The sequence below is a fragment of the Sceloporus occidentalis genome, unplaced genomic scaffold (assembly GCF_023333645.1).
Source record: "Sceloporus occidentalis isolate IW3139 unplaced genomic scaffold, rSceOcc1.0.p SCAF_5, whole genome shotgun sequence".
NCBI lineage: Eukaryota > Metazoa > Chordata > Lepidosauria > Squamata > Phrynosomatidae > Sceloporus > Sceloporus occidentalis.
This window is the reverse complement of record NW_028316985.1, coordinates 27631950-27655596: the sequence shown is the minus strand read 5'-3', so window position 1 is coordinate 27655596 and position 23647 is coordinate 27631950. Positions and strand designations below refer to the sequence as shown.

At 40.4% G+C, this 23647-nt stretch overlaps 2 protein-coding genes across 4 annotated transcripts; one reads left to right on the top strand and one right to left on the bottom strand.

Moving 5' to 3' along the window:
• The first annotated feature begins 1020 nt into the window (after positions 1-1020).
• On the top strand, positions 1021-6688 carry UQCC6 (ubiquinol-cytochrome c reductase complex assembly factor 6). Of its 3 annotated transcripts, none has more exons than XM_089527983.1 (3): positions 1021-1096; positions 2712-2851; positions 3991-6688. In XM_089527983.1, exons 2-3 carry the CDS (start codon positions 2744-2746, stop codon positions 4084-4086), a joined length of 204 nt encoding a protein of 67 aa, XP_089384109.1. In that variant the 5' UTR covers positions 1021-1096; positions 2712-2743; the 3' UTR covers positions 4087-6688. The 3 variants fall into 3 exon arrangements, with proteins under 3 accessions (XP_089384109.1, XP_089384108.1, XP_089384110.1); XM_089527982.1 differs by having other exon boundaries at positions 1043-1128; XM_089527984.1 differs by lacking the exon at positions 1021-1096 and having other exon boundaries at positions 2403-2851.
• On the bottom strand, positions 6514-20238 carry HSP90B1 (heat shock protein 90 beta family member 1). Its single transcript, XM_089527981.1, has 18 exons — positions 20061-20238; positions 16794-16893; positions 14029-14170; positions 13830-13946; positions 13189-13520; positions 12425-12536; positions 11693-11806; positions 11222-11338; positions 10809-10946; positions 10647-10724; positions 10498-10563; positions 9750-10019; positions 9309-9554; positions 9085-9221; positions 8149-8227; positions 7756-7911; positions 7465-7578; positions 6514-6775 (listed from the first exon to the last, which is right to left on the bottom strand). The coding sequence occupies exons 1-18, from the start codon at positions 20110-20112 to the stop codon at positions 6746-6748; spliced, it is 2400 nt and encodes a 799-aa protein (XP_089384107.1). The 5' UTR covers positions 20113-20238; the 3' UTR covers positions 6514-6745.
• Between the last annotated feature and the right edge of the window lie 3409 nt (positions 20239-23647).

Genomic DNA, 23647 nt, shown 5'->3' with positions numbered 1-23647 from the left:
TAGAAGTATAGTGTCTAGATCAAGAGAAGTAATAGTGCCACTGTATTCTGCTTTGGTCAGGCCCCACCTAGAATATTGTGTCCAGTTCTGGGCGCCACAATTCAGAAAGGACATTGAGAAACTGGAGCGTGTCCAAAGGAGGGCGACAAAAATGGTGAAGGGTCTGGAAACCATGCCCTATGAGGAACGACTTAGGGAGCTGGGGATGTTTAGCCTGGAGAAAAGAAGGTTAAGAGGTGATATGATAGCCCTGTTTAAATATTTGAAAGGATGTCATATTGAGGAGGGAGCAAGCTTGTTTTCTGCTGCTCCAGAGAACAGGACCCGGAACAATGGATGCAAGCTACAGGAGAAGAGATTCCACCTGAACATTAGGAGGGACTTCCTGACAGTAAGGGCTGTTCGACAGTGGAATGCACTTCCTCGGAAGGTGATAGAGTCTCCTTCCTTGGAGGTCTTTAAACAGAGGCTGGATGGCCATCTGTCAGGGATGCTTTGATTTGGATTTCCTGCATGGCAGGGGGTTGGACTGGATGGCCCTAGTGGTCTCTTCCAACTCTACGATTCTATGATTCTATGACACAGAGTCTCATGAGAGAGCCAGTGTGGTGTAGTGGTTTGAACATTGGGTTATCGCTCTCTCTCTCTCTCTCTCTCTCTCTCTCTCTCTATATATATATATATATACGCGCACGCGAACACACACACACACACATAAAGACACACATATATATTTATACATATACACACATATAGACACACACACATATATATACACATATATACATACATATATACTGTATACATATATATATGTATATGCATATATGTATGCATATACATATGCATATGTATGCAGTATATATATGTGTGTGTGTGTGTATGCATATATATGCAGACGATTCTCACTTGTAAAGCAGTCATTCTATATTTCAATCTCTATGGTGGGGTTTTGAACGTAATGACGTCATCGCGCGTAGCTGCGCGAGCGCATTCCCCATCGCTATTGGTCCTTCCCTGGCCAATGAGGACCCGCCTCTCTTGCCCTTGGTCTTACGTCTTACTCCAAGCTCAAACCCAGTAGGGACTGGGGCAGGTGAGTCGGGGGCAGAGAGCAGAGCAGGCGAGGTTAGTAACCAGCTTCAGTGAAGAATCCGTTTCGGACATTCATTTTTGTCCAGCCAAGAAAGAACTTGCCTCGTTCCTTCTGGAGTTATGCAGAGACCCGCAGACACATGTTTACTGGACTCTTTTGAGCCTCATTGGCCGCATCCGCACTGCAGAAATAATCCAGTTTGGGACCGCTTTAAATAGCCCTGGCTCAATGTCAATGAATTCTGGAAACTCTAGTTTTGGGAGACATTTAGGTCCAAAACACACTGCAGAAATAATCCAGTTTGAGACCACTTTGACTGCCCTGGCTCAATGCGAGGGAATTCTGGGAGCTGTAGTTTTGGGAGACATTTAAGCCTTCTCTGTCAGAGAGCTCTGGTGCCACAACAAACTACAATTCCCAGGATTCCCTAGCACTGAGCCAGGACAGTTAAAGCAATCTCAAACTGCAGTGTGTTTTGGCCCAGAGGCTGGATGGCCTTCTGTTGGGAGTGCTTTGGTTGTGTGTTCCTGCATGGCAGGGGCTTCAGTTTTTACTCTTTTTGTTCAGCTCTCCATCATTCATGAGTGAAAGGTGGCTTACAAATGGGATAATTAATTTCAAATAGAAATACAACTTTGTGATTCCCAGTTTCTAACAAGTAGATCTGAGGTGATGCTTTTTCAAATTCTTGCTTCAAGCACAGCAGTCTGTGGCAGGATAAAGAAGGCTTATCACACGATTGTGGCAGGAGCTTTTGTGGGCTGGCCTACTTTATTTATTTTTTCCTTTTATTTTTTATTAAGATTTTTTTTTATATGCAAAAGATTAAAACCACAACTCTTCATTAGAGCATGATAAGGGTATGGGCCCTTTCTTGGTGTCCAAAAATACATTGAAACGTTTAAACAAAGACTTCCATAGTTACTTTGAGATCAGCTCTCAACTCTGTACATAGAATTTTCCTACTTCTCTTTTCCCTTTCCCCTTTCTAGCTATTTACATGTTACCTCAAAGTAGAATACTAACCGATGACCAATAAACCATAATTATTTCTTAAGTTGCGTTTATCTTATCGTATCTGCATCCTATTATTGCCTATACCTGCAATTTGCCATTATGTTTTATACATTTTGGGTATTTTATTAGGGGCCAGATGCCACCTATGCTCCATTTCCCAGAAATTTTCATGGAGATTTTGGGATTTTGAAAATGTCTTTGTTTTTCCCCGAGATACTTTCCAAGTGTCCATTTCTACTTTATCGGATGAGCATCTTTTGTGATTCAGCATCTCAAACTTTCTAATGTCAAAAAACTCCAAAATCTTTGCAGTGTGATTTTGCTTGAACCATTCTTGCCGCAATATAATGCCATGACAAATGAAGTAAATATGATAACTTCTTCATACCCGATTGTCTATTTGCCAAAGCCTGCCCATACTTTGCTTTTGGTATCTCTTGTTGTTCCATATTATCAGAAGGCTGTCACATCTTTTTTTAAAATAACAATTATTTTTTTAAAATTATACATCTTACCTTTCTTTAAATACGGAGCCCAACTCTTGGCATTTCCCCCCACCCCACATTTCTTAACTACAGACTCTTTTCTTCCTCTCCAGTTTGAATTCTAGCTCCCGACTCCTTTTTCGCCATGCCTGCAGGAGTACCTTGGCCTCGCTACCTGAAAGCGCTGACTGCAAGTATATTGGCCATGTTTGCTGGTGCAGAGGTTGTCCATAGATATTACCGGCCTGATCTTGTAAGTGATGTTTCCCCCATTTTTTTTTTTTTTTTTTTGGCTTGGGACACTGATTTTTTTTCCGGGGGGGGGGGTAGATTTGATTTTTAAATTTTACCTATACATTGATTATAATTACCTATCAACCCAGCCCTTCCATTTACAATAAGGTTCAGTGATCAGTGACCATGTACAGAACCGAGTCACAGTTCATACTTTGTTATTTGGATGCGATGATGGTGGACCTTGTATAGAGATGATCCAGTGTAATTGATGAATAGGGATCAGATTTCCACAACAGAGTCCTGTTCTGCTGAGCATGAGAAGTTAACTTTTCTAAGGCAGCCCTCCAGGAATCTATCTAACCACCTCCTGATAGATTCTCTGCTGATTCCCATACTTTTGGCATCTCAGTTTAAGCAACAGCTAACATTACAAAGGCCTGTTACAGACTGCCAAAATAAAGCTGCTTCGGGTCTCTTTGGCGGTATGCTATTTAAATGATGCATGGGTCCTAAGAGTCCGAGGGTCACGCCAAAGCCACACTCTATTCCTAAGCACTGGAGTGCAGCTTTGGTGCAGCTTCCGGATTCTTAGGATGCATGCATCATTTAAACAGCATACCTCCAAAGAGACCTGAAGCAGCTTTTATTTTGGCAATCTGTAACAGGCCAAAGATTCATTTCTAATGTGGTAAATCTGTATTGTCCATGTCAAACGGTAGAATAAAGTATCTCAAAACAGTCTATATTGCCTTATCATCCCAAAATTGGTGGACTTTGTAACAATGAATCCATATACTGTATGTACCAGAGACCCTTTCCTCACACATCTACCAAACAGGGCATCATTTATACGGTAGAATTTTAACTAAAGATGCCACGTGTGCAATTATATAATACTTTCCTTAAAGGGCAGAAATTAATCTGTATGGAGACGTTGATCAAATGGTGTGGCAAGCTTTATCTAAGATCTGTTAATTTGTCTTCCAAGCTACTTTCAAACCTTCAGTTTGCCCAAATATTTCCCCAATTAAGTTTGTAGATAGATACTAATTTACATCCCAGTTTTTTTGCTTCTGAGCTGCTGAGGAACATCAGATGGATTACCTTTTAGTTGGATGTTCATGTGAGATAAGGTTTTTCGGTTTTGTTTTACAGACAATACCCGAAGTTCCTCCCAAACCTGGAGAACTCAGAACAGAACTCTTGGGTCTCAAGGAAAGAAACCAGCAGGTTCAGCCTTCGCAACAGTGACAGTGCCAAGGGCCATTGCATCTCTCCATAAGCTGCACTTTTATTTAAAACTGAATGTGTACAACTGGACAGTGGTTTCTGGTAACAAGTACAGTTATTTGGTGCCTATGGTTTTTTTAAAGAGTTCAGTTATTGTGACCTTTATTTGGACTGAGATCTTCAGATAATGTAATCACTGCAATGGTTTAATTAAATGTGAATATATTTTCTGATTATTTTCTCAAAAGAAGTTGCCCATAAAGGCCCTGTATTCATTATAGGTGTTGGTACCAATGACATCCTTTCCTGTGGAGTATGGTGAGTCACTGCTATCCATCATGGTTCAGAATCAACAGCTGATATGTTTGTTACATGACAATACAGCATACATCTGTAGTTTCCATTGGTAGCTGGTTAGGTTTGCATACAATTCATCATGTATGTGTTTAATACCTAACAGTCGTAAGCACTTTAGGTTCAATATAGCCTATAACACCCTCCCAGATACTGGACTTCATCACCATCTATCCTTTTTACATAGGAAAGGGATGGCTGCCTTGGAAACTGGCTTCTTAAATCCTGCACATACATTAAGCACAAGGGATATTGATCAACAGGTACCATCTACAGAGCAAGGCATTCCTCTGCTTGCATCTGTGGCAAAGCTTCCTTGGAAGAGTTCTAAGCCTTTCTGTAACCAGAGGCTGAGGGCATGATTTGTTTATCGGATGGGGCTCTGTTAAAAGTGTGAAAGTAAATGTGCTTAAAAAAATGTGTCCAAGCTTAAGGGTAGCAAATTCACTGGCATCAGACCATATCCATGGCAAGCCACAAGGGGTTAAGTTTAATCAAGCCCAGCTTTCAGTTTCCCCCTCTATACATTACTCTAAGTATTGTGGATTTAATGAACACAGACTATCTCCACAGAATCAGGGAAGTATTTTCCAGTTACAAATAGTATGTAGAACCTCTGGACAAAGGGATGTCTTGTTCACGAAGTCGCTATCCATCCTGTGTCTTTGGAGAGTGATGTAAAATATACAAAAGTTTCTATGTATTTCTTGACTCCTAACAGCTTGCTGTAAGGATGATGAAAGTGCAGCAACTCTTGGTAACACTGTTGTAGTTCTTTTATTTCTTCATGAGCCAATGTAGTAAGGTGGGATTAAGCATGCAGGTGTGACCCAGTCACAGAAAAGCATTGTACAATGTCCAATTGCTGTATCAGAAGAAACCTAAATCAAAAGGAAAGGCCGTTCTGCTTTTGAGGCAGCATGAGGAATGCTGTACAACTTGCCCATTGTTCCATGCGCAAGTCTGGTAAGCTTTCTGCGCTTTCTCCAGAAAGCTCAGGCCAGTGTAAAGGCTTTCATGGCTGGCATCCATAGTTTGTGGGTTTTTCGGGCTATGTGGCCATGTTCTAGCACAGTTTCTTTCTGACGTTTCGCCAGCATCTATGGCTGGCATCTTCTCTTCATCTTCAGAGAAGATGCCAGACACAGATGCTGGTGAAACGTCAGAAACTCTGCTAGAACATGGCCACATAGCCCAAAAAACCCACAAAAAACTAAGCTCAGGCCAGTTTTCCCTCCCTCATTTTATGACAATTCCTTCAGTACATTACTGTGAGGGTACAGGGACAACAACGATAGTGACTGGCCTATCATTATCCAATTAATTGGAGGAAATCTGAAGCCAAGACTTTATCATGTATTCGGCATCTATCCTGGAATCTAGCGTACTTTAATGCAACAGGTCCTGTCAGGAAGGCAAAATATGTAAGCTCCCTTGCAAATGAAAGGACACTATGCAAGAAACCTCTTATCAGTAAGGGTGGTTAATTTTTATAGTGAGATGATAGGTTTCCCTCAAAACTACTGCCACAGGACAGGTACCATGAACATCACACTTATATCAAATTCTCCTCAGCCCAGTGCAGCATACCTTATGCTGCCGACATTATGTATTTTTTCATATCTACCACTAACAAATAGAAACAAAAGGAAACTGATGGCATTAGGACAGTGTTAAGCTTAGCTCTGCCCTTACTAAATTCAGTATTTCTCTTTATATGCAGAGAACCAGGAGCAAGTCAATAATCTATTAAATGAACCAGAAACATATTCTCAGTAAGCAACTGGCTCTACTGAACACAAGCTTTAAAAGTCCCACTTTATTTATATGGTGAATGACTAATGGAAGTAGGATGGTGTTACCTTAACCAGATGTGCAAATACTTCCCAGCCTTCTCATTTTAATTTTCTTGAAGAGAACCCAAAGATGTTAAGAACGTTAAACATAAAAGTTACCTCATTCAAGTATATAAACTATTTAACATTACCATCTTCTGTAAGACCATGCTTGTTTCAAGAGTTTCCCTTCCAATGACCCCTGCTGCAGAAAACAGATTGTTTTCAAATAAATAAGTACTTCAATGTCTCATTCAGCTAATGGTGTGAACATTTTAATTTTGTACACAACAAGATTTTACACCAAGTAGTCAGTTAAATAGTACAAATTTACATTGTGAGGAATGTTTAAAAAATGCAACTTAAAAAATCCTTTTCTGTCCATAACCCTAAGCCTCCCCCCAAAAAACATTTTACAGTGAAAAAGAAACAAATTTAGTTCACATTCCTGCTTCATCCAAGACACAGGATACTATTTGTGAGAGTGCATTTTACAATTCATCTTTTGTATCTGTGGGTTCCTGCAAAAGATTAAAAAAAAGAATTGAGTCACATGCTTCAAGGCTCTAGTACTTACTATCTACAAAGGAGTGTTAGGCATGCTTCCCAAGAGAGGGTTAACTGCTACTAATCTGTAATAGTCTGCCAAATTTTTATTCTATTTGCCCGCTGCACTTAACTACTTGAGCAAAAACTTCATTTTAGTCTAATTAATAATGCTAAGAGGACAAAATACGATACCAAGGTCTCCAGGAAAAACATAGGGATAAATTCAAAGCTGTATATGGTTGTATGTGTGGGAGAGGGAATGTTTTGTTCTTGAGAAAAAGGGCATGATCTTTCTACTTTTAATAATATTAAACCTGCACCACCATTGCAGTCTTGTTTAACATCTCCAAAGGTAACAAAAATTTGGCTCACTGGCTCATAATCTTCATTCTACTGACATTTTTCTGATGATTTTTATAAAGCAAATCCTTCATGACTGACATAAGCTTTTTAACTGTAGATCAAAATTAAATTTAGACAGCCTCTTGTTTTCAGTATGATGTTCACACAAATATTGGAAATTTAAAAACTTTTTCATTTAATCTGAGGCCTAGTCTATGTAATATTTTTATCATACTTTTCCATGTGGGAAATTATGCCAATAGTTTGTGTTGAAAGAACCTCATCAACTAGCTCCATTACTCTTCTTAAATACACTAACCTTTTTCTCTGTTTCACTGTCTTCTGCATCTTCAGCATCTTCATCAGCATCAATATCTTCCTCTTGCTCTACCTCTTCAGCAGCCTCTTCTGGTTCTTCTGGTTCCTCTTCCACCTTTCAAAGATAGAATTGTTAGTTTAAATCACCCACCAAAACAAAAACAGCCCCATACCAATCTATTCAAAATATTTCCTAGCATTTGGGATTTTTCAGCTCTTAGGTAATAGTGCTTTTAGAAAAGATGGCAATTAAGCTATGGATTGAACTGCAAAACTGAAGAGATCGACCAACCTTTTCCTCTGGGTCAATGTTCAGACTCAGACGAAGCATTCTTTCTATCCTTTCTCCATATTCCTTTGTATCTGGCAGGAGATAGCCTGACCTTAGTGTAGCAGTTTCAAATAAAACCACAGCAAGATCCGCAACTGTTTGATCATCCTCATTTTCCTGATAAAAAAAAAAGACCCCACATTTAACGTAACAAAAATGAACTTTATGTAGGACTCCCTAGATTTCTAATGGATCTGTATTTAAGTAGCACAATAAGGCTGTGATAGTATATTACCTAAATATTCCATTCTATTAACATTCCTTTGATACAGTTTCACATTTTTATGCTTTGAAGCATTTAACAGTTGAACTCAGTACCAGTAACAGAACACCAGTGCCTCAAATATTTCTTACCTGAACACGCCTGAGCATATCTTTTATGACAGGATGTCTAGGGTTGATTTCAAATGTCTTCTTTTGACTTGCATAATAACTGATGGAAGAAAATATTTAAGAATATATTAATGGGATTGCATTTAAGTCAAGTCAAAGAATTTCATAGTTAAGAGGAGGTAGTTTTGCAGTACAACAGTCTAATGCATATACAGAAGCACATCCTACCATGTTTAAGGGGGCTTATTCACAGGATTGCAGCCCAAGTGCAAAACCAAAGACAGTATTCAGACATTACAACATCCAACTATGACCATCTGCCAGTGGGAAGGATACCCCTTACCCAGCATGTTCTCAAAATACATTCCTAAGGGTTGATGTGAATCCTCCCTGAGACCACTTTTGATGAGTGCAGGGGCTGTTGGTGGCATATAACTCACATTATGTAAGTACTATAAATTGAGTTAGTATAAGTTGAGCCAAGCAGATGAAGATTGGAGTATGGAGATTCAGTACACAGAGAGGTGGTCTTTAAGACATTAGTCCTGTACTAGACTAACAGACTGAAATCCATGACTTACTGTATTTGAATATATTTCCTCTCATTTTAGATGAACTTTTAAAAATAGTTCAAAAGTGACTTCAAATATTCTGTACCCCCATAGATCTAACACACACCAAGAGCCCAACATGGGATAAAATGGCCAGCAGCACCTCCCCAAGACAGGGGCTATGATTTGGTTAAACAATTGTTCTGGGAAACAATGTGGAGTGGGGTGGAGACAATGGGAAATGGAGGGGGATCACAATTGTCCACTTCCATCTAGATGCTGTTAAAATACAGTACTTTGTATAAAGACCACTAGCAGGTACAGAATTAGTTAGCCATTAACAAGTAACCAACACCCACTGTCTAGGAAGCATTGTAATACATATATGTATATATTAAAACTTTACTTTGTAGAGATGTCTTTGCCGGTCTGGTAAGCCTGAGCCTTCATGATTCTTTCCATGTTGCCAGACCATCCATACTGACTAGCTACAAGAGCGCATGGTGATTGAGTTAGCCTCTGAGACAATACAGCTTTTTCAATCTAAAGAAAGAAAAGTTTGGCTATGTTAACTCAAGCACAGCACAAAATATTACTGGAAGAACACCCAACTTTTCAAAATGTACATACCTTATCCTTTAGAGCTTTATCTTTCATCCAGTTTAAAAGGGGTTCATATTCTTTTTCCAAAGCTTCACGGGCTTCTTTTGATTTTTCACTTTCTTCGAACTTTACTCCTTCCTTAGCAACATTCTGGAACCTTTTATTATCAAACTCTGGGAGAGCCTGAATGCAATATTCATCTACTGGCTCAGTCAAATAGATTACTTCATAACCCTTCCTCAGAAGTCGTTCCACAAATGGTGAAGATTCAGCCTACAAAGTAAGTTCAAACTGTGAGTAGAATACAGGGCAAGATTCCAAAAACAAGCTATTTAATTTATGCTAACATGTTTATTCTGCATCATTATTTTTCATTCTGAAGACAGATTTGCTAACGTCTTTCTGAATAGGAAAAAGTACTATAGCAATGGAAGGGCTGTAATGGATAAACATTTTAATATTTTTTACCTCCTTTCTGCTTGAGCCAGCCATGAAATAGATTTTGTCCTGTTTCTCCTTCATTCTTTCTACATACTGGTCTAGACTAGTAAGATTGCTGTCATGATGAGAAGACTGGAAACGAAGCAATTTAGCTAGACGAGTACGATTTGAATGGTCTTCAATTACTCCAAGTTTGATATTTGTGCCAAATTCTTTCCAGAATGTGTCATTGTATTTTTCTTCAGCAATCTTTTTAATCATATCAAGTGTTTTGCGGACAAGTTTCTTTCTGATAACCTAAAATACATAAAAATAAATGAGGGTAAGGAGTACAGTCTGTTGACATTTAGAGCATCAATAGTATTCAGAAAATGTAGGAACCAACTGTAAAATATAACTTTAGTCACATGATGCTTCTTGACTGTATATTCCTCTGCATACTTCTTGCTTAACATATGGCAAGAGACCAGCTCCTAGAACAAACTATTTCCTGCATCCTCAATCCCACACTGTTAAAACTGGGAAGAAGTTGGTAGTTGGACTACTGGAGGGGATGAGAACTAAAACTCAACTTCGTTGAAAGAGAGACGGATGCTTTGAGTTGATAACTCCACCTTTCAGATAAAGGAAATAAATTCTAGCCCTGCCCCTCGACAAAGATGAAAAATTCCACTCCCTGTCGTTTAAATGTTGTCTGTTGTGCAATCCATGTTGTAATGTCATAGTATAACTCTCAGAAAGACCTAATTAAAATTGTGCTGAAACACACACATACCTTTAGCAGTTTGTGCTGCTGTAGAGTCTCACGAGAAACGTTCAAAGGAAGATCATCTGAGTCTACCTGTAATTTAAAAAGGAAACATTTAAAGAGGTTTACCAAGAAAATGTAATCTAAACAGGGCACTGCATACTGCAGATACTTACAACACCCTTGATGAAATTAAGATATTTGGGCATCATATCATGGAAGTCATCTGTGATGAATACTCTCCGGACGTAAAGCTACAAAAGAACAAATTTGTCAAGTTTATTCCTGCAAGTTTTCTTCCGAGATAAAAGTTCACACCTTTCTTTTCTTTTTTTTACCTTTATGAAGTCACTCTTTTTTGATCCATATTCATCAAATAAGCCACGTGGTGCAGTGGTGGGAACAAACAAAATGGACTTGAATGTCACTTCTCCCTCAGCAGTAAAGTGAATGTAACTCATAGGATCATCAGGCTCCTGCACAGACAAAAAAGACAAATTCAATTTCATATCCATGCTTTCTTTATTCCTGCCAGGACTGTATCTTCGAAATATTCAAGATACCCAATGTATGCCAACTAATGTAAAAGTTTCAGACTCAAAGATTTTCCTTAAGTCTGTATAGCTTCTGTGAAGTTAAGCTCATCACAGCTTTTGTATTTTATGAAATACTTTAGTCTCTCCATCCCTGAAACTATGGGCTTTAACTGCAGCGTGTTTATACCAGTCTCAAGATGTAAGGAGAAGCATACCTTAGAAAATGATTTGTAGAAAGCTTTGTATTCATCTTCTTCCACTTCTTTAGATGGCCTCTGCCAAATTGGCTTGATATCATTCATGAGCTCCCAATCCCAGACAGTTTTCTCAACCTGTAAAGAATTTCCAGAATCATATATTTCATAGAATATTCAGTGTTTCCACATTCAATTCAAACAACTGAAATTCAATACTTCCAGGCAACTGAAATGGTAGCAGCTTCCCACATATGCTGATCGTACAACATCTTTAGTTGAGATGTTACATAATAGCATATCTCTGTTACGTTTATATCCCACTTTACTTGCAAGGTTGATGCTAACATTACAACAGAAAACCAAAGCAGGCAAATCATTAAGTCAACATGAGGATTGGGAAACACATAGATCATGGCTTATTTTATTTAGATTTTCTGCCAGTTCCAGCTGACAGCTGCTCTGAAATAAAAAAATATATATATTTCTTGCCTTTTTAGTTTTTGGCTTTTTCTCCTCCTCCTCTTCCTCCACTGCAGCTTCATCATCTGCATCATCTTTTTCTTTTACTTCTTCATCATCAACAGGTTCTTCTACAGTTTCAGTCTGCAACATTTCAAGTTGTGCTCACATATTTTTTCAGAGCAAACTAGATACATACATCCTTACTAGAGTCCATTATGAAAATGTTACAGGGCTGAACATCAACTAAACCTGTCTGGCTGTATCTCAGCAAATACAGCTAAACCATTCTATACACTAGAAGAATCACATACTAAGTTATACTATTCAGTAGTGAATGTGTTACAACCAAAACTAATTTCCCAATTGTCTGGCAAGCATGATATTAAAGTTTGAATCTCTATGAAAGATGTAGGGTTCCTATACATATTAAGAATAAGAGGTGTCTTATAAAAACAGTAGTATACAAGTGAAACAGAGTCCCTATATAGACCTGGTTGAGTCTACTACCAGTGAAACTATCCTATTTCAAGTCTTCAAGTTAAGATGCAGATGACTAAAAAATCCTCTTGTTCTGTAGCCTCATTAGCTCAAGCAGAGCTTTGTTTTTCCTATCATACTTATGTAGGTAGTTTGTCCTTGTGCTTAACTACTGATAAGAGCAATTTTTTCTTCAAGTTCTCTTCTATGAAAAGGCTTGCAACTGATACAATTGAGACTTTAACTATTTTTCTTATTATCTGTATTTAAAGAGTTTATTACCTTGCTACTCCAAACATATATAGGGAAGTTTATGAACTGTGAGTATTTCTTGACCAAGTTTTTAATTGTATCCAGCTCAAGGTAGTCCGATGCTTCCTCTTTTAGAACAAGGCTGTGGAACAGAACAAGTCATTCATTGTTGCATTTAATAATTTAAATTTCAACTGAAAAATCAGGACTTCTAAGTTACTCAAAGTAAAACACCATTTAAAAATACTGCATCACAAACTATGTTGTGTAGTAATATTCAGTTGGTAAATACTAACCCAGTCTGGATACTTGGCATTTCAAGTTCAATCTACCTCCTGTGGTACTAGCCTCTTTATAGTGATAACATAATGGAAATAACAATTTTATGTTAGCATTAGCAATAGTATATTGCTAAGGAGGATGCTGTAGATTATATAATGAATTTAGTATTCCCATAACCATGGTAGCCAGTATTTTAAACATTTAATCTCTAATCTAATCAGAGTGAGGACTCTTCTCTTCATGGAATGCTCGCTTCCATATGGTAAGTTATGATTTTAGTCTTTGTTGTGAGCTTCTCCAGGAAATAAACCGAAGAGCAAGAGCAACTAGTTTTTCCAATACCCCCACAGCCTCCCACAGTGAGTTTTGAGCCCAAGAGAGGTCTTTTTACAAGAGGAAGTCAACTGGAACTCTCCTGGGGTTAAAAATGGAGGGGGGGATGGATGGACAGAAACCAATCATATTTGCTTTAAAAAACAGATACTTTCCTATAGAATACTTGGAATACTTACGTTATTGTAGTGCCTCGTCCCAAGGTGTCTCCTCGAGGATCATCAATTACAGAAAACTCATTTGAATCAGATTCCCAGATGTGTTGAGTATCATTATTGTGCTTTGATGTGACAATAACCCTGTCTGCCACAAGGAAGGCTGAGTAGAATCCAACACCAAACTGACCAATCAACTCAGAAGTTGACTGATTTTCTTCCTGCATCTCAGTTATCTTACTCAAAAATTCACTTGTACCAGACTTGGCAATGGTGCCCAAGTTTTTGATCAGTTCTTCCTTGGTCATGCCAATGCCAGTGTCTGTAACATGAAGCATATTCTTCTCTTTATCACACTGCAAAAACAAACAAACAAACAAACAAAACAAAACAAAAAACCCCAAAATTAGTTGAGTAACATATCAGTTCAATACAAGCCTGCTATGATGACCATTAAGAAATGCACTAAATTAAGCAAGACCTCGAAATCAACTTCAATCAAGTGAATATTCCTTCAACTGGCTTGTTCACTTCCTTTTTCCCTGGTGCACTAAGAAAATAGTGAGCCACATCTCAATTCTATTAAGTCTGCCTGAAACAGCTTACAACAATACTATAAAAGCTGCCTCTAAAGACTGCATCAAAAGAAACCAGTGCCATCTTACCTTAATTTTTATTGTGAGCTCTTCATTACCAGAAAGAGCATTTTCATCAGTCAGCGAGATCAGGCGTATTTTATCCAGAGCATCAGATGCATTTGAAATCAGTTCCCTCAGGAAAATCTGGAACGATAAAGACAAGTTAGTCACCCGCATGCAGAAACATTTATACCAGTGCAGTCCCTGCAATGAATATATAGTTTACCTCTTTGTTTTTGTAAAGTGAGTTGATGATGAGCTTCATCATTCGGTTCACTTCAGCCTGGAATGCAAATTTTTCTGACTTCTCTCTAATTTGTTTTATTTGAGATGCATTTAATCCATCCAATTGAATAGACTCCTCTTCCCTGTAAACAGTAAGTATCATACTATGTGTTAAGAGTTTAAATTCAATTTTTAAGAACATATGCTTTTACTGTGAAAGATGCAAATGCAAATTACACCTGTCCCAATCTACATCTGGAGAGGCAATTCAACAAACAGCATTTTCTGTCTCAAGTGGAGCTTCCCTTGCCAAATTTGGAATTTATTTTTCAAGCTCAAGATTTGTATGTAGGTGAATGCTGGCCCATCCTCATTGGTGTTCACACATTTAGTATTCAAAATCCCATCAGCAATACATTTGTCAGATCTGGATTTACCTGTCCCAAAGACTTCTAATCACTCCAAGCTCCCTTGTTCAAACTTGGAGCAGTGGTGAAGAGAGGTAATGCTGTATTTTTAGTATGAGTATATACTCATAAGTCTACAAATTTTAGTCAAAAAATCGACCCCCAAAACCTGGATCGACTTAGTTGCAGGTCAAAGTCCTGTACTTTAACTCTTATAAAAAAGGAAACAATGTTTTGATGAAGGGCAAGAGCATAATCTGTCCTGGAAGCACTAATTTCCTTTTATTCTGTCATCCATTCAGGCTTTAGTGTGAGCACAAGCAGTTATGTCTGCTGGAATTTGTACGTTCTTTGGCACTGCTTTCTTTTGCTTCAACCTTTAGATCAGTGGTTCCCAACCTGTGGGTCGGGACCCCTTTGGGGGTCAAATGACCCTTTCACAGGGGTCGCCTAAGTCCATCGGAAAACACATATTTGCATGTACCAATGAAAATAATAGTATGGTTGGGGGTCGCCACAACATGAAGAACTGTATTAAAGGGTCACGGCATTAGAAAGGTTGGGAATCACTGCTTTAGATCTTTTGTTACATGCTCCTAGGTTTTATTCTCGACTTACCTATAGATCGTATCTAAAGCTATAATTTTGGCCCCAAGCCTGCCCTCAACTTATACATGAGGTTGACTTATAGTAGAGTATACATGGTATTTTAATAATCATGTTGTTTAAGCTTTAGGTCTCATGGCCTTTTTAGCAAGTTTGCCATCTTCATTAATAATTAGTTTCAAAGTATTGTTGAATAAAAAAAGGCTTGCACATTTCTTACCATATCTTGTTCTAGAAATAGTGCCCTGGGCGCTTTACAGAGGGAACTGCAGCGGACAAACTGTGCGATTCCCTGGCACAGCAAAAAGAACCCGCAAAAAGCGGGTTCTTTTTGTGGTGCTGTTATGTCGCAAGGTGCCAATGGCGCACTTGCGGCATCATAGCAGCGCTGCGCCATGCAGGCGCTAAGCGTCCGCAACGCCAAAATGGCGGCGCCCATGTGTACAGCTTGTTTTCTGCTGCTCCAGAGAACAGGACCTGGAACAATGAATGCAAGCTAAAGGAAAAGAGATTCCACCTGAACATTAGGAGGAACTTCCTGACAGTAAGGGCTGTTCGACAGGGGAATGCACTCTCTCGGAGGGTGATAGAGTCTCCTTCCTTGGAGGTCTTTAAACAGAGGCTGGATGGCCATCTGTCAGGGATGCTTTTATTTGGATTTCCTGCATGGCAGGGGGTTGGACTGGATGGCCCTTGTGGTCTCTTCCAACTCTACGATTCTATGATTTTTATGTACCCAGTATGTCCTAGGGGTGAGGCCTGACTGGACGCTGCATCCTGTCAACCCCTAGTACATACTGGGGGCATGGCAAAGGCCCGTGTAGAACGGGCCTTAGACTCTATAGCTCCTCCTCTTCACCACTTGCTGATAAGTTTCTATTTTCTTCCCTATCAGTAGTGAAAGCTCAAGCATTAACATGCTAATCCCTCCTAGTATCTTACTCTTGGGTCAAGATGAGACCTATTACTGATTAATTGTAAGGAAATACAGTATTCATACTCAATTCCCAAACACTATTTTCTAGCAAGAATTCCTAGGTGTTCCCAATGCTGTCCTTACTCCTCATCTTCACTCACAAGATTTTTCCTTCAGCATAGTTTCCTTTCCTGATACAGGAAAGAGCATGAGATATGTCTCTCATGCAGTATGTGGCTGCAATCACCCAAGGAGACTTTCTGCAACTGGACTTGTTTATCTCGAATTGGCTTTTTTAGTCATCAACGTGCTTGTAGAAAGCGCGGGATGAGTCCTTCCTGAATCTTCGTTTGCAAAGTAAAGCCAAAGAGAGATGTGGCTGCAATTATCACTGTAACTAAATTATGTAGTATAAATGTAAACACTCTGTTTGGAAAAATTTCGTAATTTCCCAAAAAGCTGTGAATCTGGAAAAAAAAGTATGATTAGTCTAAGACTTCAGTTAACAATAGTAGACCTAACAAAGCACTTATGTTCCTCATTAGATGATGACCTAAAACCCTTTGTTCAAAGTGCTCTCTTGTATGTTTGATCAAAGTTAACTATTCTTGCCAAGTTTTTCCAGTCTCTATTGGAAAACATTCTACAGGAAAGATTCCATTAGCATTACAATTCAGCTATAAGCTCCATGCCAACATGGAACCCAGCAAATTGGTTATTTTAATAGAAGAGATTAGACTGTATTTTAACTACCTTTCATTTAATCCCATTTGGGTGACATTTGTTTCACATGTGTGTTTTAAATCAGGTTTATAGATTTTTGAAAAACAAACAAACCTTTGAACAACTTCATCATCTGTTCGAGATCCTTCCCTGCTTTTACCCAAATCATCTTCAACAGTGCCATCCACATCAAGCTCATCAGCCTGGGCTGAGACTGTAAAAAGAGAATAATCTGGATTATTTAGTCTCACATCAGTCAAGGTACAACTGTGAATCTCTCCATACTTGAAACACAGAAGAAATAGGCAACACTTTATGATAAAGGACTTTGTCATGCAGAAACCCATCATACAAGCTAAGGTTTATTCTGGTATGGTCAAGTGTGGGGGTACCAGATAGTATGTACAGAACAATATAAGAGGCATTTCTATCAATTAAATATTTAGCATAGCAAAATACATTGGAAACTGATGAGGCAATCTTTCAAACCATATTCTATTACCGTGAGAGATTAGCCAAAAGAGCCACCAAAACACTGGCTGGGATGAACATTTTTTCAGGTTCCAAGCACATGGTGAATAGAGGCTACAATCCAATGTTGCTCCCAGGAGAAGATGATGAAATAACCTATTTCCTAAGCACTCCCTGTTTTACACGAGGCAATATGACTTAACACATACTGCAAAGTATCACACACGGCTGTTGCACCTCATCAGCAGACCTCCCTGCCTGAAGGTAATTCTTAATCTTCATGCCTATTATTGATAAACAGTAACTTATTTCATAGGAGTATCATGGGAGAAGTGCAACCACTTGCCTAAGGCATAACTATTACTTTACCCTAATACCAGGATACCTACCCAGCCCCATAAAGAAAGAAAAATATTTCAATTTAAATGATTCCCTGGTGCAATCCCTCCTCCATTTGTCTGTCTCCCAAGCTAAAAACAGCAAACCTGTCAGAAACATCCCACAGACTCCTCATCCACAAAAAGAGGGGCATGTGACAGCTGAGTCAGACGCAAGGCCCACACTGAACCCAAGGGGACTTTCAAATGAAGCAGGGAGAGGTTAAGGCAAGGACTAAGGCATGTTTTACTCATAAGGAAACCTGACAAGACAGCAAGGAAGGGGCCATCCTGGCCTCTGTAGTGAGGGAGCTCCAAAGTCTGGGAGCAGCTACTGAGAAGACCCTCTTCCTTGTTCCAATCAGGCCTCTCCAGATGAGCTTAAAAATACTAATGGGCTGTAATGTTGTTAAGTGCCCTCCAGCTGACCATGGGGACCCTGTGGAGGGGACATCTTCACGATCCCCCTTTCCTCCACTGCTCTGATCAGGTCTTGCAAATTCAACCCTGTGGCCTCCCTGACTGGGTCTATTCATCTGGCTTGGGTTCTTCTTCTCTTTCTGTTGCCTTCTACCTTCCCTAGCATTACTGTTTTTTCAGATGATTCGTTTTCCCTCATGATGTGGCTTCCAAAGGGAGTTCAGGCTTAGTCTGTTCTAGGACCCATTTCTTTTGTCTTTTTGGCCCTCCGCGGCATCCTCTATACTCTTCTCTAGAACCACATCCCAAATGAGTTTTAGCTTCTTCCTATTCACTTTCTTCACTGTCCAGCTCTCACATCCAAAGATAGTGATGGGGAATACAACGGCTTGGACTATCCTTACTTTAGTGTTCACTTCTATATCTTTGCACTTTAGGGTTTTGCCTACTTCTTTCACAGCTTCGTCTTCTTTGTATGGTGATGGAGAATCTTATGGCTTGGATGATTCTGACATCAATTGTCTATTGTATATCTTTACTTTCTTTCTATTGTATATCTTTACTTTATCTTTCATGGCTGCCCTTCCCATTCCTAGTATTCCTCTGATTTCTTGACTATAGTCCCCATTCTGATCGATGTCATGGCTTAGTTATCACAAAAGGGAATAGGGACAATTGCAACTTGTGCGTCCCTTTGTATACCCTGGGCATACAGAGCTTCACAGCCCTTACTACAGACTCCCCTCTGCCTTTCAAGTGCTTTGCAAGCAAGGCACAAACAGGATGGAAACACCTCCCCCCTGAAGTTAGGAAATGAGGGCTGCTGTCAAGAGACATGAAAAGGGGAATTCAAAATTAAAGCTTTTCTTTAAAAAAAAAGAGGGGGCAGGGATAAACTACAACCTTTCTAACTCCAGGTAGAATTTTATTCTCTTTGATTCTCTGAATGGTTATCATAATTCACAGTTGCCTTACAAAGCAGGGAGGGGCTTAGCTTTCTATCTTGTTTGAGACACGTAAATCAATGCTGAATTATAGACATAAAAAATTAAAACCTCAAACATCGTCCTTTTTACCTGAGAGGAAACCTTTCTAGGCAACTCCAGGTCCTCCAGTGCAACTCTGTGGTCAGCATCTGCCAGAAGTTGATCACAAATGATGCTGGAGGACCTTACAAACCCCTAGATAAGTGTTTTCTCTAGGAGCCTCTAGGTTCTCCAGCACAACTCCATGGCCGCCTTCTGGCAGAGCTGCTCTGGAGGACCTAGAGAGCCCTAGAGAGAAGATATTAACCAAAGCTGCAAATAATCAAATGCGCAAAAGGCAAAGCTGTAAATGGGAAGCAAGGCCTCTGAGTCGGGAAGTATGTCTCTACTAGGCCTTTGCAGCTCCTCCAGGGCAACTCTGAAAGTTGTGCCGAAAGACCTAGAGATCCCTAGAGAGAATCCTCCACTAGGCCTTTGTAGCCCCTCCAGGGCAGTTCTATATAGGGTCAGTGTCTGTCGGACGTTGGCCACAGAGTTTCAGTGGAGGAGCTAGAGACTCCTAGAGAGGTGCCCTCTCAGCTAACAAAAACGTGGGTCCTGTGGCCCCAGCCCCTGCGAATATGGAGGGAGGGCAAGAGTCTTTGTCCAGAGAGAAACCACACTTGCCCACAGAGACTGATGGGAGAAGACTTACCTAGAGGGAGGAGACATTGGGCCCATAGAGAGTCATAGAGAAAGAGAGAATAAGGGCCAGGGAAATGCTTTTAAAGGGGGTTAAAAGGGAGTCTTTCCTCGAGTCCTTTTCCTGCCATGAAGCGGGGCCTATCATTCTTGGCGAGTGTCTCCAGAGGAGGAGAGCCTGCCTCTGCCGTCCTGAGAGGCCGAGAGAGCGCGACTTGAACCCTGGCCTCCAGGCAGAGTCCAACTTCGCTCTTGTGGGTCGTTTGCCCAGCCCTGAGGAGGCCCCTCATCGCAGGGGGTTCTCGGCAAATCTCCACAGAGAGGCAGAGAGAGAGTGACCCGCCGAGGCCTTGAGTCAGTCAGTGGCCCACAAGAGGCCTTTCCCCGAACCAACCGCCCTCCATAGAAGGTTCCAGAAGCCCCCTTCCCCCAACGGCAGCGCTTACCGGCCAAGAGGAGGACGGCGAGCAGGAGCCCGAGTCCCCGCAGCGGCTTCATGGCGGAAGGGCCTGGCAGTGACTCCGAACCGTGGCCGCCGAAAGCGTGAGAGGACCGAGAACCCTGCTCCCCTCAGAAGCCACTAAATCAAAATCCTGCCCGACCGCCTCCTCGCTCCCTCCTCCACAACCTTATCACTAAGACACGCCGGCAGGAGGGGGTCGAGGCCCTCCCGTCGCAGCCAATCGCAGCGCACCACGCCAAACACAGAGCCAATCAGGAGCTCCGGAGGGAGGGGCGGACCTCCCTACCCACCAATCGTCGGTTTCCAGGTGAGGCGTCTCTGCGCCAGAGCGTGGCCGAGTCCGATTGGTTGCCGTCGCGTGAGCCGGCCAATCAGAGGCAAGGGCGGGAGAAGCAGGCCTTGGTTTGGTTTCTCTTCCCTCCCTATTTAAATTTTGGGTTTTTTAAATAGGGTTCTCTCTCTGTGACTCTGTGTCAATCAAATGTGGAAGCATAGCCCAGTCAATGAGTCATAATGAAAATAGATATGCATTCTGACATACGTTTAAGCTTCCCACTCAGACACATGGCTCAATGCTGTGGAATTCTGGGAACTGTAGTTTTGTGGGACATTTAACCTTCTCTGTCAGAGAGCTTTGGTGCCACAATAAGCTACAATTCCCAGGATTCCAGAATGCCATGGCTCAATGCTGTGGATGCTGGGAATTGTGGTTTGTTGTGGCAACAGAGCTCTCTGACAGAGAAGACTAAATGTCTCACAGGACTACAGTTCCCAGAATTCCACAGCGTTGAGCCAAGGCAGTTAAGGTGGTCTCAAACTGGATTACAGTACTTCTGAAGTGTGGATGGAGCATATGACAACCTTGTTTCTGACTTTTGGCAACCCTAAGGTGACCTTATCATGGGGTTTCCTTGGCAAGGTTTTCTCAGATCATGTTTGCCATTGCCACCCTCCGAGGCTGAGAGAATGTGACTTGCCCAAGGTCACCCAGTGGGCTTCCATGGCTGCGCCAGGATTTGAACCCTGGTCTCCAGAGTCCTAGTTCAAAGCTCATGTCACTACACCACCACAACCTTACAGTCCAGGTCCTGTCCCTCTCATGGGAACAGATGCGAAGAAAGTCAGCAGGATAGTCTTCCTTCAGCAGTTAGGCCTCATTCGCACTGAAGAAATAATGCAGTTTGATGCTGCTTTAACCGCCATGTCGCAATGCTATGGAATTCTGGGATTTGTAGTTTTCTGAGATATTTAGCCTTCTCTGTCAAAGAGCTCTGCTGCCAGCCTGCCACTCACACCATAAATCCCAGGATTCCATAGCATTGAGGCATGGCAGTTAAAGTAGTCTCAAACTGCATTATTTCTGCAGTGCAGATGAGGCCAATGTCTCCCTTCCTGTTGCGACAGAAACGTGTTTGCTAGCCTCTAAGCCTACATTTCAGAATTATCTTAAGTGCATTTTAAAATGCAGCCTGCAAACAAAACCCCAGCATGCAATACCCCAGAAACTGCTCTGGATCGTCCTTGGTGTTCTCACTCCTGACATCAATACTGCTTTGCATGCAGGAACCGCCTTCTAATACAGCACAGTGGGAACTGTTATCCTTGAAAGCAAAAGGCATTGGTTTTTCTGTAATTGCTGCAGAGATTTCCAGTGCTTTATGAGTGAGCCAGAGATGTGTGGCATATGAGGAGTGTCTATTCTCACTTTAAAGGTTGCTCTGCATTTCAAAGATAACTAGCAGTGGTTGACAATTGGACAAAAGCTCAAACCTATTAATAAAAGTTTGAACAATTGTAAAAGTGATGTATATTGGAATAATATGTATTTTACGTGTCGATGGAGTCTGTGCTATTAATGAGAAAGTGACAGGCCTTTTTCTTGAAAATGATTGCCTACTTGAGTCTACAACAGTTTACTCTGTATATCTGGATGATGATGATGATGATGATGATGATGATGATGATTAGCTATACTGTTTTGCAATGTTCAAGCGTTCATGCGCACCAAAGAACTGGTTTGGGTTCAAGTGTGCAGATGCAAATAATAGAGCTCTGACATCTGCGACACTTGTGCAGAAGAGGACATTTTAGTTTCACTTCCTAATATTATCCATTCCACACATTTTTTAAAAAGTGCATGAGCTTTAGTTTTTTTGTGGCTTTTTCAGGCTCTGTGGCCATGTTCTAGAAGAGTTTATTCCTGATGTTTCACCAGCATCTGTGGCTGGCATCTTCAGAGAATGCTTGCTTGGAAAGGAGCTGGGTAAATATATACTGTGTGACCCTGGGAAGGCAGGAGTAATCAAGCAGACACTAATCCTCTTTTGCATACCCTCCCACCCTGAGGCCTGCCATTAGCAACAGAACAAGACACATGCAAATCACTTATCCAGGTTTCAAACTCTCAATTGCTTTCTCTCACAGCTGGTCAATGAGCTTTTGTCCCTTGAAATACAAGGGCAGCAGTTGGGTGAAAAATGGACATATGATGCCCATTTCGTGGATTATTATTTTTTAAAAAACAATGAATTGCAATAACTATTTTCACTAGTGCATGGATGAAATGGGATTTTACTACCAGTACAAGACTCCATTCAAAGATTTAAGTTCATTAGCTATTTCTGTACGCTAGGCAATCTTTCTGTTTCCATTCAAAATTTTAGAGCAAGGAGATCTGATACGGGAGTGAAGTGGAAAATATAAGTACAGTAACTGAGTGTTGAGCTGTGTAACATATGTGCTAATCCTTAGTTATCATTTGATGTGCTGGCATACTGTTAAGAATTTATTTTATTCTGATTAGATTATTTGCCTTTTGATGTTCCATTTAGTTCAGTTTCATACAGTTGTACGTACTGATATGACTAGTAGTAAATAGCATTTGATGCCTTTTAAAAAAAGCTTAACAAAACCTGGAATTAGTTTTGCCACCTTCCACCAAGTATCAGCTGTTGTGGGGATTATACAATGTCATATAATGTCATATAGCTCCCTGCTCTCTTTTCACTGGTAGGTGAAGACATTCTTGGATAGGTTTTTGAAATGTGAATTTTGCTCGTGTTGTGTGCGCATGTGTGCAGTTGGTGTGCTTTAATGTTTTTAATGATTTTTGAAATGGTTTTAACTATGTTATGTTTTTAACTGTTATGTTTTAATACTGGTATTCTTAATTTAAAAAAACTTTTGTAATTAATGTGTTAGTTTTATTCTTTTTAAATTATTATTGTAAGCCAACTTGAATCCCATTTTGGGAGAAAGGTGGGATGTAAGCCCAAATCAATCAATCAATCAATCAATCACGCTGTCAGAATAAACAGTAGCTCACTTGTTAAAAAGAGCATTAGAAGTTTCTCCTGTCTCAGTTTTCTCAGTGGCTTGTAGCCTTGAACAGGACGGAGAAATCCCCATTTCTGAGAAGGAGATACTTTGTTGCTGCCAATGGAAAGTGGAATTTTGTTGCATTTCTTTTCCTGCCTTTGTTTTCCTTGTCCTCTTGTGACATGGCGGTGTGTGGCCCGCATCTGTTTTGACACTTCCTCAAGATCACTTTTAAGTAAACACCTTAAGCAT

What these genes read in the sequence shown, in the direction of transcription:
- HSP90B1 (XM_089527981.1), bottom strand. Translation starts at nt 20,112, where the DNA reads ATGAAGCCGCTGCGGGGACTCGGGCTCCTGCTCGCCGTCCTCCTCTTG. An exon ending in TATATGTTTGGAGTAGCAAG is followed by an intron (nt 11,807 to 12,424) that starts GTAATAAACTCT and finishes GAAATGTTGCAG; the next exon opens with ACTGAAACTGTAGAAGAACC. An exon ending in AGCAGCACAAACTGCTAAAG is followed by an intron (nt 10,020 to 10,497) that starts GTATGTGTGTGT and finishes TATGTATTTTAG; the next exon opens with GTTATCAGAAAGAAACTTGT.
- UQCC6 (XM_089527983.1), top strand. Translation starts at nt 2,744, where the DNA reads ATGCCTGCAGGAGTACCTTGGCCTCGCTACCTGAAAGCGCTGACTGCA. An exon ending in GATATTACCGGCCTGATCTT is followed by an intron (nt 2,852 to 3,990) that starts GTAAGTGATGTT and finishes TTTGTTTTACAG; the next exon opens with ACAATACCCGAAGTTCCTCC.